Source organism: Malaclemys terrapin, chromosome 7 (assembly GCF_027887155.1).
Source record: "Malaclemys terrapin pileata isolate rMalTer1 chromosome 7, rMalTer1.hap1, whole genome shotgun sequence".
NCBI lineage: Eukaryota > Metazoa > Chordata > Testudines > Emydidae > Malaclemys > Malaclemys terrapin.
The window spans coordinates 108,869,686-108,883,598 of NC_071511.1; the positions used below are offsets into that span (position 1 = coordinate 108,869,686).

At 38.7% G+C, this 13,913-nt stretch overlaps 1 protein-coding gene across 1 annotated transcript in view; it reads right to left on the reverse strand.

Annotated features, from left to right (window-relative positions):
* Positions 1 to 13,913, reverse strand: part of LOC128840787 (disintegrin and metalloproteinase domain-containing protein 9-like) — a 38,562-nt gene that overhangs the window by 20,167 nt on the left and 4,482 nt on the right. Inside the window, exons 2-11 of the mRNA XM_054035200.1 lie at positions 11,121 to 11,218; positions 8,630 to 8,706; positions 7,858 to 7,936; positions 6,714 to 6,790; positions 4,971 to 5,187; positions 3,999 to 4,064; positions 3,847 to 3,918; positions 2,075 to 2,247; positions 1,555 to 1,639; positions 581 to 702 (exon numbers count right to left, since the gene is read on the reverse strand). Of these exons, the coding sequence (XP_053891175.1) occupies positions 581 to 702; positions 1,555 to 1,639; positions 2,075 to 2,247; positions 3,847 to 3,918; positions 3,999 to 4,064; positions 4,971 to 5,187; positions 6,714 to 6,790; positions 7,858 to 7,936; positions 8,630 to 8,706; positions 11,121 to 11,218 (1,066 nt within the window). The remainder of the gene's footprint in view (positions 1 to 580; positions 703 to 1,554; positions 1,640 to 2,074; positions 2,248 to 3,846; positions 3,919 to 3,998; positions 4,065 to 4,970; positions 5,188 to 6,713; positions 6,791 to 7,857; positions 7,937 to 8,629; positions 8,707 to 11,120; positions 11,219 to 13,913) is intronic.

Here is a 13,913-nt window from a genome sequence, read left to right on the forward strand (position 1 = left end):
CTAATTCTGGTGGGTTTTTTTGAGGGTTTATTGCTGGGCCACAACATTTATTCCAGGCTGAAACTCTGCATTCAAAGTTTAACTGTGGCACTATATATAAATAATTTCTAACTAGAATAGTGATGGGTTCCTTGATCCTGCATACAGGTTTTCTGCAGAGATACTATGATGTCAGAAACTGAACCCTGCATAAACATACATTTATTTTTGCTGAGTCACTCCGATGTCAGATCAGGTGAGTCCTATTAGCCCCAAACCTAATCCTCAGAACTGCCAACTTGATAATACAATGTAGGTAGAGATGTACATTTTATTTAAATTAACTGTAAATGTAAGCCTTAGGAAAGGGAAGTTTGAACCAGATCCAGTGTGTGAATACTATTGTTAGGAGCTGGGTGGAAACAGCACACTAACATCAATCGACTAAGTCCCATTAACTTTTTAACCCTCTAGGCTTAAGTTCTCCATACAAAGCCCATTTACTAAGGTTCTCTGAGGTTAATAGGAATTTTACACTGCTGAATAAATCTAATACAAATATATAATATTAAAAATAAGGTAATAATATTTGGGCTCTTACTTATCCGTACTGTACATAATGTAGGATGTGGAGCACCTTCCATCATCATGTTTCATACCAAGATTATGCCCCAGCTCATGTGCAACTACTGTGGCATGATGTAGCACATTGTTACCATTAAGCTAGTAAAGAAAAGCAATGTTGAAATTAACATGAAAATAAAACATGAAAATAAAGAAATCACAAGAAAACAAGGCAACGATCCTACCTACTGATTTATTTAAGCTATATATCTCTAAATGTGTGATGATAGTGTCTAGTATCATAAGGAGAGAGCATTAATAGCAAATCAGTGTAATTCTTTATCTATATATCGGTTTAGGACCAGATTTTGCCTCCTCACAGAGTAAAGTACTATTAAGTATAAGTAAGGCTAGCAGAATCTGGCCCTCATACTGTGTCTGTTGCTGTGGTATCTAATATTATAAGGACAAACCTCCACATTCTAAGTAAGGTGATATTAGCCCTCCCATAGGATTAAGGGAAGGCAAAGGCAGCCTAAAGCGAATTTTATCCCATTCTCCCCAAAGTGGAATTCTCGTGCAGCTAAGAATCTGGGCTACAGTGTACAGTGCACGAGTGTGAAGAGTCAAACCCACATGTGGGTCCCGTGCTAACATTCCCATAGAGAACATATAAAAAGCTGTCCATTTTGAGTTTATGGACTTACAGTTATGGGGTATGCTTTTCCAGCCAACTTGGAGCTAAATAAATTTAAAAATATGGCCAAAATATAGCTTGAGACTTATCCGAATGAGGTGGATTGGTACATGAAGGAGAGGGATGTGGCAAAAGGAATTATAATATCATCCTCAAAAACTTTGTGTCTTTTCATAGAAAGCCTAACAGAACAACCCACACCAAACCAAACCTCTTAGCCCTTAATGACTTGGCTGAATAAGTCAGGGAGGTGTCTAGGTTTTTTTATTGACTAGATCTGTACATTAATAATTGAGATGAAGTACTGTACTTACAGTGCTGATGGACCCTCCATGGACTTGAGAACAGACTGTACTTACAAAAGCCATTCCAACTGCCCCACTATAGGCACTTCTCCCTCTGCAACATAACAACAGAACACGTGCACTGTTTTGAAAATGGGGCTGAAATTTCATTGCTTTCTAACGAAAAAATATTGATGGCTCTGACCCAAATACTATGATGAGTCAAATCTTGGTCTCTCTGATGTCAGTGGGAAATTTCCCACTTTCCCAAAGGATCGGATATGGCTCTGTGATCAATGTGCCTACAACAACTGTATGACATAACTCTTGAAAAGTATACATATGCTGTGTTATTGTTTTTGAGTGAAGAATAAGATTAAGGATAGAGATTTAATTACACAAATAATTTCTTGTTGGGCTACAATTACAGCCAAAGCTTTAAATTAGCAGTAATTCAGTTTCTATTATTTATTCTCATTTGCATACATAAACAATATTACAATTCTGATTTATAGTATGAGGCAAGTTTTTCTAATGGACCAAAACTTACATTATGAGGTGGCTAACATCATTTCTTGATCGCTTAAGAAGATTTTTTTCTCTCCAAGAAACAAATCTACTTAGTACATCTCCAGCTGAACCATCCATTACATTTATGTGATTTTTATCTGACCAGATTTCTAGCCCAATCAAAACAATCTGGATGTTCAATGCACCATACATCTGAAAATACACAATGGTGATTACTTTACACATTTGTGAACCAAATTCAATTGAATTCTGAAAAAAATACATCATTATTACCAGTTCAATATTATGTTGACCGGAACAATGCAAGTGTAAGAAAGTTTTTTCATTTAAATAATTAGTTCACATTACAAACTCGGCCTGATACTCCTGTTCTTTATTCAGTCAAAACCTACACTATCATTTATGGGGGGTGGGATGTTACTGAATAAAGATTACAAGACTGAAGGTCTTCTCTATTAGGATTCCTAGCCATATCCTTCAGGTGCAAGAGCCCTATGAGTAAGGGATCAGAGGGCCAACACTTGGGGGGAGAGGAACTGTTTCATTCGTTATCTTGGTTGGTTATCTTGAGGAGAGCCTAGGAACAATTTCATCTCTCTAGTGGATTGTCAGGGACTTATGGAAATTGCTTACAGCTGTGGAATGGGAAACTCCACAGGCAGCAAAGAGGCTAGATCTTCTGACAGCAACTGGGGATTTTGAGGGTAAACTTTGGCCAGTAGAGGGTGGACTATATGCAATAGAAAGATCCCCATTGTCTTCAGTGGGAGCTGGATCAAGCCTTTAGTTAGATATCAGTACTTCTTGCCTACATTGATTATTCCTGTGTAGAACAGAGGAGCAGTATGGACCTCATGTAGCACTCCATGTACCATGTTGGAGGGGAGGATTAGCCTCCCTAATGCTGATGAAATATTTGATTTTTTTCTTACGAACATGTACAGGAATGTTCAATCTTTCAGAAATAGTGTACACATATTTTGAGGTAAAGTTAAAAAAAAAACACTAGTAAAAGTCTTCTGTGCTCTTATTCGTGTTTTTAGCCCTGTTTTTCATCAGTTATTGCACGAGTCTAATGACAATGATTCATATGTATTCAGAAACCCTATGTTATTTTGCTAAATTTTCAAAGGCACCTCAACTTGGTGTCTGAAATTACATGTATAATTTTGCAAACACATTCTTGGGCTCATGCTTTTGTGTGTACAAAGCTTGGATGTGTAAAACTGCACATTAAATACCCATGCAAAAATGCACAGTACAATTTTAGAGGTGGGTTTTTAAAATTTGCTGCATTATGGGTTTGATCCTCACCCCTGTTTTGTCTTCTTTATGCCAGGGAAAAGGTCCAGAGCACCATAATGTGGCTATAAAAGCCTTATATCCAGCTGAGGAAAAACTGCCCTAAGCCTGCCCTCATACATCCTGGCACAGGAGGTTTGCAAGAGGTGGGGAGAGATCTGTCAAAGTTGCCAGAGATTCCAGGTATCCCTGCAGTCCACAGGGCAGCACTGGGAGGGCTGTCTAAGTTATGCCGCTGGAGCAGCCTAAGATTGAGAGTGTGCAAAGGTGGCTTAAAACCACCTTATCCCCTCTTCCCTGGGCTGTGAGTTCTGTGGTGCGCTTCTAAGAGTCTTGTCTAGATATTAATTATATGTCTGTATATTAATTATATTTTTCAGTTAGAATACAAACACAGAATACACTAGTTGTACATTACTATTTACATTTCTTCTGTGAAATAAGATGAAGAAGAGACTACTGAATATCCATATGACTGAAATGACCTACCCCATCAACATAATTAGTCAGCTCAATTGTTTCTTTTTGCACAGCTACAGGATCAGAATTCTTCTGCAAATACTGTAAAATTCAATATTAGGATGTTAGAGAAAAAATAAATAATTTAATAAAATGTGTTTAATACTAGAGAAACACATTACCCTGTTGTTATCGACAACCATAAATAGCTCCACATAGCTTGTCTGTGGCAGCACAGCTCGTTTTTTCTGCAAGTTAGAAAATGCAATAAGTTAATATTTTAATTACCATTAAGTCAAGATTTATATTACTATTTGTTACCAGGTTATTGCATATATTTATAAGGCATGGTATCTTGGTTTGGCCTTAAGTTTGTTTGCTTTTTGAGCTTTACATGGCAGTTTAAAGATCTACAGCTCAATACTTCAGTGGCAGACAGGCTCTCAGAAGTGGGGGCTTTATGGCATCTTTACATCCACTACCCCTCCAATCCTGTTGCTTTGACCTCTCATACAGCTTAGAACAGCTTCTGGGCTGCTTTAAGTTGCACTTGACTGCAACAATCTCCATGTTGCCATTCCTCTACATCAGGGGTCGGCAACGTTTGGTATGCGGCTTGCCAGGGTAAGCACCCTAGCAGGCCGGACCAGTTTATTTACCTGCTGATGCGGCAGGTTCGGACAATCGCGGCCCTCACTGGCCGCGGTTCGCCGTCCCGGGCCAATGGGGGCGGCGGGAAGCGGCGCGGGACGTGCTGGCCACGGCTTCCCGCCGCCCCCATTGGCCTGGGACGGCGAACTGCGGCCAGTGGGGGCCGCGATCGGCCGAACCTGCCGTGTCAGCAGGTAAATAAAGTGGCCCGGCCCGCTAGGGTGCTTACCCTGGCGAGCTGCGTGCCAAACGTTGCCGATCCCTGCTCTATATGAAGATTTCCAAAGCCCAGTAGTGTTCCAGCCGTGCTTGGGGCCCTGAAATGGGGTAAACAAAGAGCTGGCTAGATACACCACCTGGAATGTTCCTACACCAGGGTAAACCCCAGGAAGTAAGTTAAGATGGTTTTAGGGCCCCTTCTGGCCACTGAAGCAGCCCCAAAAGAGTTGTATTGGATCCAAGGATCTAAACATTTCTCAAGAGAAAAACACAAATATATTTACCCTAAAAAGCTTTTCCCTGCTGAAAGTACTGTGTGAAACATTTGTATATCTGAGAGAATTCTTCACACTCTTCTCCTGGTGTAGGTTATCATTCAGCACACCACACAGAAAAGGATCTTGCTGAACGTGTTCTAATGGATAAAATAGGTGCTCAAATGTAGCTGATGTGTCAACTGGCTCCATTCCATACCGTTTGCCACCAATGTGAAGGATTCCCCTACAATAATAAAGGTATGAGAAATTATCTAGTAGAATTGCCTCCTGACCAATGTTAGCCAACTAAGCCCAATGGTGGCTAAATATAGTGACTATTTTTTACATGTTAAGGTTTGTAGCAGTACCAGTCTGTAGCAGTACCACTCTGAAGCTACTATATTGTTCTCCAGAATCTTAGCTTTCATTTAAAATAAGTCTCTGTCTGTTATGGTTGCAAAGAAAACCTCAAAAAATGTGAACTGAGTGTAATTAATGCAGAGATGTGTATGCGAGTCTGCAGACAACCTGGAAAAATCTCTCTGTTGCATTAATTTCAGTGACATGTTAACTCAGATGCCCAGTAATAATGTAAATGTCAACATTGTTAGCTATTTCATTCCTCATTTAAGAAAGGAGAGAGGGAAAGTCACAGAACTACACAATTTACTTTGATGTCTTATTTTGGTGCTGCAAGTGGGTGATGTTGTGTGAGCTCCATCACCTATTCCCCACCACAAAAGAAGCCAAGCCCAAGGACCCTACTAGAGCCTATAGGAATATTCAAGCCACACCAACAAGGAGCTAAGCTCAAGGAAGTCGTGGAACCCAGGGAACACTCATGACCATATTTTGAATATCTGCACACTACGGCAGATATTCAAAATATGGTCATGAGTGTTCCCTGGGTTCAGACAGTGGTGTCTCATTTTGTCAATTCACCATCTTTTATTCCCCAATCTGACCTGTCTAACAAACATAAACATTATTTTAATTTACTGTAACAGAGTTACTCTGCAGGTTTTGGAAGCGTGCTTCTAAATGAAAACTTATCAACATCGCTGCTATTATTTGTAGGATGATTATAGTGTGCTACACTCTTATGCTACATGGAAACATTAGATAGTGATGCACAGCACTTAAGTTATTTATTTATTGTTTACACTGTGGTAGTGCACAGGACTCCAAGCAGGGCATCTCTGTGCTTGGCCCCATACCCTATATAATGAAAAACAGTCCCCCCCCAAAAAATTTACAATCTAAGTAAACTATGCTTTTGTTTTGTGAAAATTTTACCTTTAGTAACAGATTAACTTCAGGTTACTCAAACTTTGCCCAGGTGAGGGCTGCACTAGGAATTTGTCTCTCTTTTGCTTGCATGATGGAGCAGGTTGCAGTCAATAGGGAGATGCGGCCCTATGTTCCAACAAGCTGTGGTCCATCTAGATCCGCCAGGGCTGCTTAGCACCAGATGCAATATTGCATATTGAGACATCTAGGCGGAATTTTCAAAAGCACTCAGTGTTAACCTAACTCTAATATGATTTACCACTGAATTCAACGGGAGGGAAATTACATCTATGCTCAGCATTTTGAAAATCCATACCCCTGTCCCTGAAAAGCAGCATTACAAAATTGTATAGGTTGCACTTTGGCCACTTCTGGATTCATTCATTCTCATGTAAAAAAAATTGATATTCTGAACAACAATACATTTTCTTGGTATATTAGTCAATGATACATTGAAAAGTGAAAAGCAAAAAGTAATACCTAAGGCCATCACATGTACTAAGAGCAAGCATAGAATCAGCAACTCCTTCAACAACTCCACGATAATAACAGTGTGTCTGAAACACAATGAAACCACATAATTAATTAAATAACAGTATTTTTTTCATTCACGTGAAAGACCCAGACTACACATTTGCACAATATTTTATTTATTAGGGCCAGATTTTGCCAGCTTTACTCAGAACTCTACAAGTTGTCTCCATTTTCTTCCATGGGATTACTCTTGGAGTAAAACACTACTCACTATGAGTACGCACAGCAGATTTTGGCCCTTCATTGATAAAAAATTGGTAAAATAATTGGTAAAAAAAATTTCCCCTCCTTTACAAGTGAGGGAAAATTTCCAATTTAACCCATTCCCAACCTCTGACAAACCACATGGGTCTATTTTGTCCATCCTGTTCTTTGGCAGGTAAACCCTGCTTTTAAAGCCTGAATTGTTCAGGAAGCACACGTAAGCACATGCTTAAATTCTACTGAAGTCTCATGAATAAAGTTGAGTACATACTTAAATGCCTTCCTGAGCAGGAATTAACGTTGGCATGTGCTTAAGCATTTTCCTGAATCAGGGCTTCAAAACTGGGTAACTTTGCATCTTGATCCAAAAATGTATGTTACACAATGGCTATGTAATCAACTAACCTAATTTCAGTCTTTATGTAAGCTTCCAGAGCATCCTTCTTATACATTCACATATTTCTGAAAACAGGGGCTATTGTAGACACCATGTCATCATAAATAGCAACAGGTTAAACATACTTAGAGTTAAGATTATAGCACGGCAGCCTTACATTTTATACCCATTGGTAACAATGACATAAAAATACCACAGGTTAATGGAGGAGTGCTCAAGAAGGCCTAAAACGCGATCCAATGCAACCTTCTATTATTCTCTAGTTGGTCTTTGAGTGCCTTATTCATTGTTGTGAACTCAAGCAATTGTCATTCCTATATCAGGAAAGATATAAACACAACCAGAATTCATGGTTGTGTATCAGTATTTTTGTTTAAAAATGTATTTAAATGTATATGTATCTTTGTGGACAGCCTTTGGTGTCACAAAGCTTGGCTCCCCTGTGCTAAACAGTCTGACACAAAAACTGAACTTTAATAAGCACAGTACCTTGGTTTTTGAACGGGTAGCCTCCAATTTCCCATTTTTGCTGTATGTATATAGTACAAAATCTTCACTAACAAGCTTTCTGTAAACAAAAATAAACTGCAGCTGTTTTAAGAGTCTATGACAAAATATACATCAAGTATCATATTCAGCAATACATTTTGAGGGTAGCACTTTGATGATAAATTTGCTATTAAATACGGTAGAAGGACATAGAGTGTAAAATAGGATGCTTTTTAAAAAAAATCAGCTGCATCATTTTGAGAATAATTTACTTTTAAAATATTTTTTACCAAAAAATCCATAAATGTATTGTTTTTTATCTTGATGCATTCTTTCAGTTATTGGACAAGTGGCTGGCCTATAAACTTTTGAGGATGGGTAACAACAAAATTAGACAAATTCCTCCACAATAATTAACAAAAATAGGTAGCAGAAATCTAATTTTGCACTGATTTATTTTTCAATGAGAACTTTTTCTTCTGTAATAAATCTCTATTAACAATATGCTTTTTGGCATACTATTTCTTATATACAGTGGTGCTAAGTGAAAATTTCATCAGAATTTTTAAAAAATTAACTACAGTAACACTTTTACATTTTATTTTATCCATTTTCAAGCCAGCTCCTTTATACAGTATTTATTATCACCTCACTTTCATTACATACTAACATTTTAGACTGCTTATTCCAAACAATCTTCAATACAAAAATAGTGGTCTCTATTAAATAAAATCGAAAATTGAAATGTGTCTGAGAATACTGCATAACCTACTTATTTTTCTTTAGCTTTAGGATGTATGTTCCATTTGCAGTTTGAATCGAATAAGAGCGATTATCATCTGAATGGTCCTGAAAACAAAACAAAAATATCCCTGGGTTATGCAGTTACCTACCAGATCATAAATTTATATTTTCTCTAACCAAAAAAGACACTACTACTACTTTTGTTCAATGTTTTAGGTATACAACAAATTTACAAAGAGAGATATTCTTAAAACCTCATGCTTTGTATATTCCACAGTGATGGTGGCATTCCCTGCATTATTTTTTATTATATGCAGAGGCGTTGTAGTCGTGTTGCTTCCAAGATATTACAGAGACAAGGTGGATGAAGTAATATCTTTTATTGGACCAACTTCTGTTGGTGAGAGAGATAAGCTTACAAAGAGCTGTTCTTCAGGTCTGGGAAATGCTAAAGTACACGCTGAGTTGGTCTAATAAAAGATATTACACCCACCTTACCACTATTTTTTTTATTGAAATTTTAAATTCCATGCAGCTAGGAAAACTTCATGGAAAAGACACAACAAAAAACAAACCAGCAGAAGGATTAAAATACTCTGCTAATAGAGACTTTTATGGAAATGTGACAAGATAAACTTATGCTAATAGGAGAGCAGAAAATAACCATTAGCAGTGGTAAATCCAGACTAGCAGTCTAGGGTTTTATACTCTCAAGAACAAATGCCCCTTACTAATTTATCAGGGTGAAATAATGGAAAAATTAAAGCTGGGCCAAAACCCAGCCAAATTCTGTTCTCTGAGCAGTGAGGAGCCAGCATAACTATTGTCTGTCACCTCCTGTGGGATGTAACATTAGTGCAACTATGGAGCTGCACTCCAGCTATTCTTGGGCAACCAAGCATATTTAGAGCAGCCAGAGGCTGCTCTAACCTGTATCAAAAACCAAACTAACTCCTGACTCATCCCAGAATCCAAGCAGTGCAAAAATAGCTTAAAGCCTAGACTTTACGCTGAGCAGAGCTTGTCTGGACCCATGAATCAGGGCCTTCGTAATAAGATTATGATGCCGAGCTGGTGATGGGATGCACTGTTGCATTGTTCATTACATCTCCTCCCTTAGAAAGGGAGTAACTTTCATCTTATTTCAAACATGGGACACTAAGCATACTACTAAAGCTTTTGGTATAAAACTTACAATAAGATTTTTGAACATGATTTTTATGGGATGATAAATGGAGAATAAGCAGTGCTTTAAAAGACTGGAGTAGTTTATCCTAATGAGCTGAATACAGAGTAAATATTTTTGTGATTACCAAATAGAAATTCCAATGCTTAGTCATTAATGGGGGACTTTTCAAAAGCACTCAGCATTGGCCTAACTCTACTGTCATAGAAGACAACTGGAGTGTTACTGCAGACTTCAGTGGGAGCAAATTTAGGCTATCACCCGCGCTTTTGAAAATCCCCATCCAAAAGAGCTGTATTTTAATAGTTATGCTCTAAAAAGTGTAGGAAAGCACCAAGGGGAGGCCAATGTGGAAGATTATCTCTTCTTTTGTAAAATCAGCATCTGTATTCTTCTCAGATGACTATCTATCCTTCTTAAATTAAAAAAAGATCTTTAAAAATAATTCATTAATGTATAACACTGGGTTATTGCTTGTAGTGTCAATACCGTCCATGTGTACCAATGTTGTAATTTATCTTGCTACCTTAGATGTTTCATTTAAAACTTTTATTACAAAAGAAGGGAGAAAATGTGTAGGGAAATTCATTGTGTAGAGTAAAAACAAAGTCTTTGAGGCCCATCCATAATATAATGCCTTGTGGCACTCCTTATGCAAATCATCATAGCCCAAGAAACAATATTCAAATTCAGATTCCACAGGTCAGTTCACTGAAAGATGACTAAATCTGACCCATTATACAGTATTTCCCTGGCAACCACACTCTAACTTGGAGCAAATATTATCTCAAACATCCATTAATATTTTTTCTCTTCTAGGGAATTTAGTGTCAAATTTATCACCCCTTACTCTCTCAATTAGCCCCATGGAATTAAATGGGACTACTTGTGCAATGCAAATATGATTGGGCCCTTATTTACAGTGAAAGGCACTAGGATGACTGAAGTCCTCTGTTTAGCCAAAGAACAGGCACAGCATAGATAATGTCAGTTTAAACTTTCCTATACTGTCTAATTTGACTTAGAGGAAACACCTGGCAGTTTTCCATGTTCACTCAGATTTTTGTCTCTGCTAAGATTGCCAACAAAAGTAGCAATCAGTATGAACTGAACTAGAGATTTGTGTGATGTGGAGTGAGAACACCATCTCATGCCTGTTTTGAAGCCAATTCTGAGAGCACAATAATTCACTCACAAACATGCAACCTGCTGAAAGGTATCAGAAGAGATTACTTACTATTCTACACAGTAGGGTGTATTCTTTTATATATACCGTAGTGCAATATTAACATTAACAAATAATTCAGAAAAAAAATTGGCTAGAAAAACAAACCTCATGTAAATGTGTGTGGCGTCTCTCCCTGCCTGTCAAACTTCGAGGGGTAATTATTTCAAATGTTGTAAGTCTAGATGTCTGATGAGAGGATGCACCTAAAAATAAAATTAAATCTCTAAAGAAATAGAAAGTGTAAATAATACACAAATTCTATGTTCACAATGGTCACCACTGAAAATCAGTTTAATCAGAGACAGCTAAGTGCAGGAAGAGAAAGGATGGTCTCATAGTTAAGCAGTTGAATGCCATAGTAAACTGAAGTCTATCCCTGTCTCGGCCAGAATTCCTATGTTATGCTGGGCAAGTCACGTAAACCAAAATTTTCACATGTGGCCAATGTGTTCCTCATTTTCTGGGTACTCAGCTTAGGGCTCATAGGGTCTGATTTGCAGAAGTGCTGAGTGCCCACAACTGCATGTGAAGTCAATAAGGGTATGTCTACACTGCAATTAAAACCCCACAGCTGGCCCATGTCAGCAGACTTGGGGTTGCGGGGTTCAGGTTAAGCGGCTGTTTAACTGTGGTGTAGATATTCAGGCTCAGGTCCCAGAGCCCAGGCTCCAGCCCAAGCCCAAGCCCAAACATCTACATTGCAATTAAAAAGCCCCTTAGCCAGACCCCTGCAAGCCCGAGTCAGCAGACACAGGCCACCTATGGCTTTTTAACTGCAGCGTAGACATACCCTAAGACCTTTGCTCTGAACATAATAAAGTGCTATAGCATGCTAAATACTCTGAAAAATTAAGTCCTCAAATTAGGCACCCAAAATTTGTTGACATTTTAGACAATTTTGGATTTAATCTCTCTCCACAGTTCCCCCACGTATAAAATACCCCCTCAGTTCATAGCGGTGGTACAAAACTAAATTCATTAATGTTTGAAAAGATTTAAAATACTACAATGATAACACCACAGAAGAGTCCATGAGGAAATTCATAATTCTGTACTCAGTACAGTGTTTGGATGGTGTGCAGTAAATAATGCATGGTGCCAAACATTAATTGACCAGGATTAAAAAAACCCTAGATAACCACCCATTTGCTGAATAAGGCTGGAATCTTGTAGAAAAAATAATGTATGATCATGTCATTAAAAACTGGATCATAACGCTGACAAAAAGGGTACAAATTAAGGTTGTACAGGTGACATTAATTCTGGCATTTTCTACCTTTTGAGCGCTTGATTTTGCAACCTTAATAATGTTCTTTTAATGTAGGGTGGTGTGATTTTTTTGTTTTCCCTTCTGTAACTTCCTATGTTTGCAGGAAATTTAAAAACTAAATAAAAATAGAAATTTCATCATGTAGAACTGCACTCACCCCAACATGGGTCATCTGCAGGATTGGTGTCTTTAGATCCACAGCAAAGTTATCTACAACTTAAGCTAACAGATTACCGGTAGAAGTAGAAGGCAGTTATCTTCTATGTGGACCAACCACTAGGGTGGCTGGAGACACACACTTTGCCAGTCTGTTTCACAGTGATTTGCTAGACAGCAAAGAAATGCTGAGACTAGGCAATAATGGATTCAATTTGAAGTTCTACAGGGAAATGTGTTTGCTAGTTACAGATCCCTCTGCCCCATCTCCTCACTTCACCACCCCTCCTTGTCCCTTTTTTTCTCCTATCCCCAACTCCTGCCCTCTCCCCTGCTGATATCCTCTTGGCTTCTGTCCATCCCTCCTGTCTGACTCCTGCCCCTGTCTCTATCCACAGTTCCTTCCCGTCCTCCCCCATACTTTGTGTCTGCTCCTCTTTCTATATTCCTTCCTGGTTTTCAGCTCCCCTTTGGTCCTGCTTCTATTCTCTTTCCCTACCAAAGGTCCTGCCACATTCCCACTAATGTACATCTCTACCCTCACGCTGTTCCTTACCTAGCTGCATCAAACACATTGCTCTTCCTTCACCTTGCTGCCGGGCATGGCAATAAGGCAACATTGAGAGAACACAAGAAACAGAGTCCCTGCTCAGTTCCTGAGCATGGTGCCACAGCAGCCACTGTAGCCAGGAGGGGCAGTTTCAGGGGATGGCACATGGGTAGTCCAGTCAGCACACAGGAGCTGTGAAGTGATGAAGCATGCTCAGAGCAGACTGAATCTTCACAGAACTTATCTGCCCAAATCTAGCACATGAAAACAGATTTTTCAGAGACCTACAATTTGGCCAAATTTGGGCAGAGTTTCACAAGAATGGCAAGGATACATCCCTGATACCAACAGAACCCCCTGCCAAATTTCAAGTCCCTGTTCCAATTCATGGAAGCACTAGAGCTTCTCAGAGAAACGGAAGAATTTTTTAACATTGGAAACACAATCCATTTCATCCTAGCCTCCTTTGCAGAAATGGCATGGAAAATTTCATTCCAAATGGTTTAAATTTGGCAAAGTTATATGGAAGTGAAAACAGGGTCTTACAATAGAAACAAACAACTATAGAAATCACTACTTGTGCCATCTATAATAAATGACTTTGCCTTTTTCTTTTCATTGGGTACAGAATCAAAACAGAAGAGAGTTTATGAAATAGCTCTCAAACTTTTGTATTGGTGACCCCTTCCTCACAGCAAGCCCCCAAATGTGACCACGCTTAGAAATTAAAAACACTTTTAAAAAATATTATAAAGCCTGGAGGCAAAGCAGGGTTGCCAGCTCATGATTCCCATGTAATAACCTCATGACTCCGAGTTTGAGAATCCCAGTAGCAGGACATGAATGCCACATGTATCTTTACATTTTGCAACTCTATTGACTTTTTCCTTTCAGTCAAGCAATTACAATCTCTTTTGCCTTT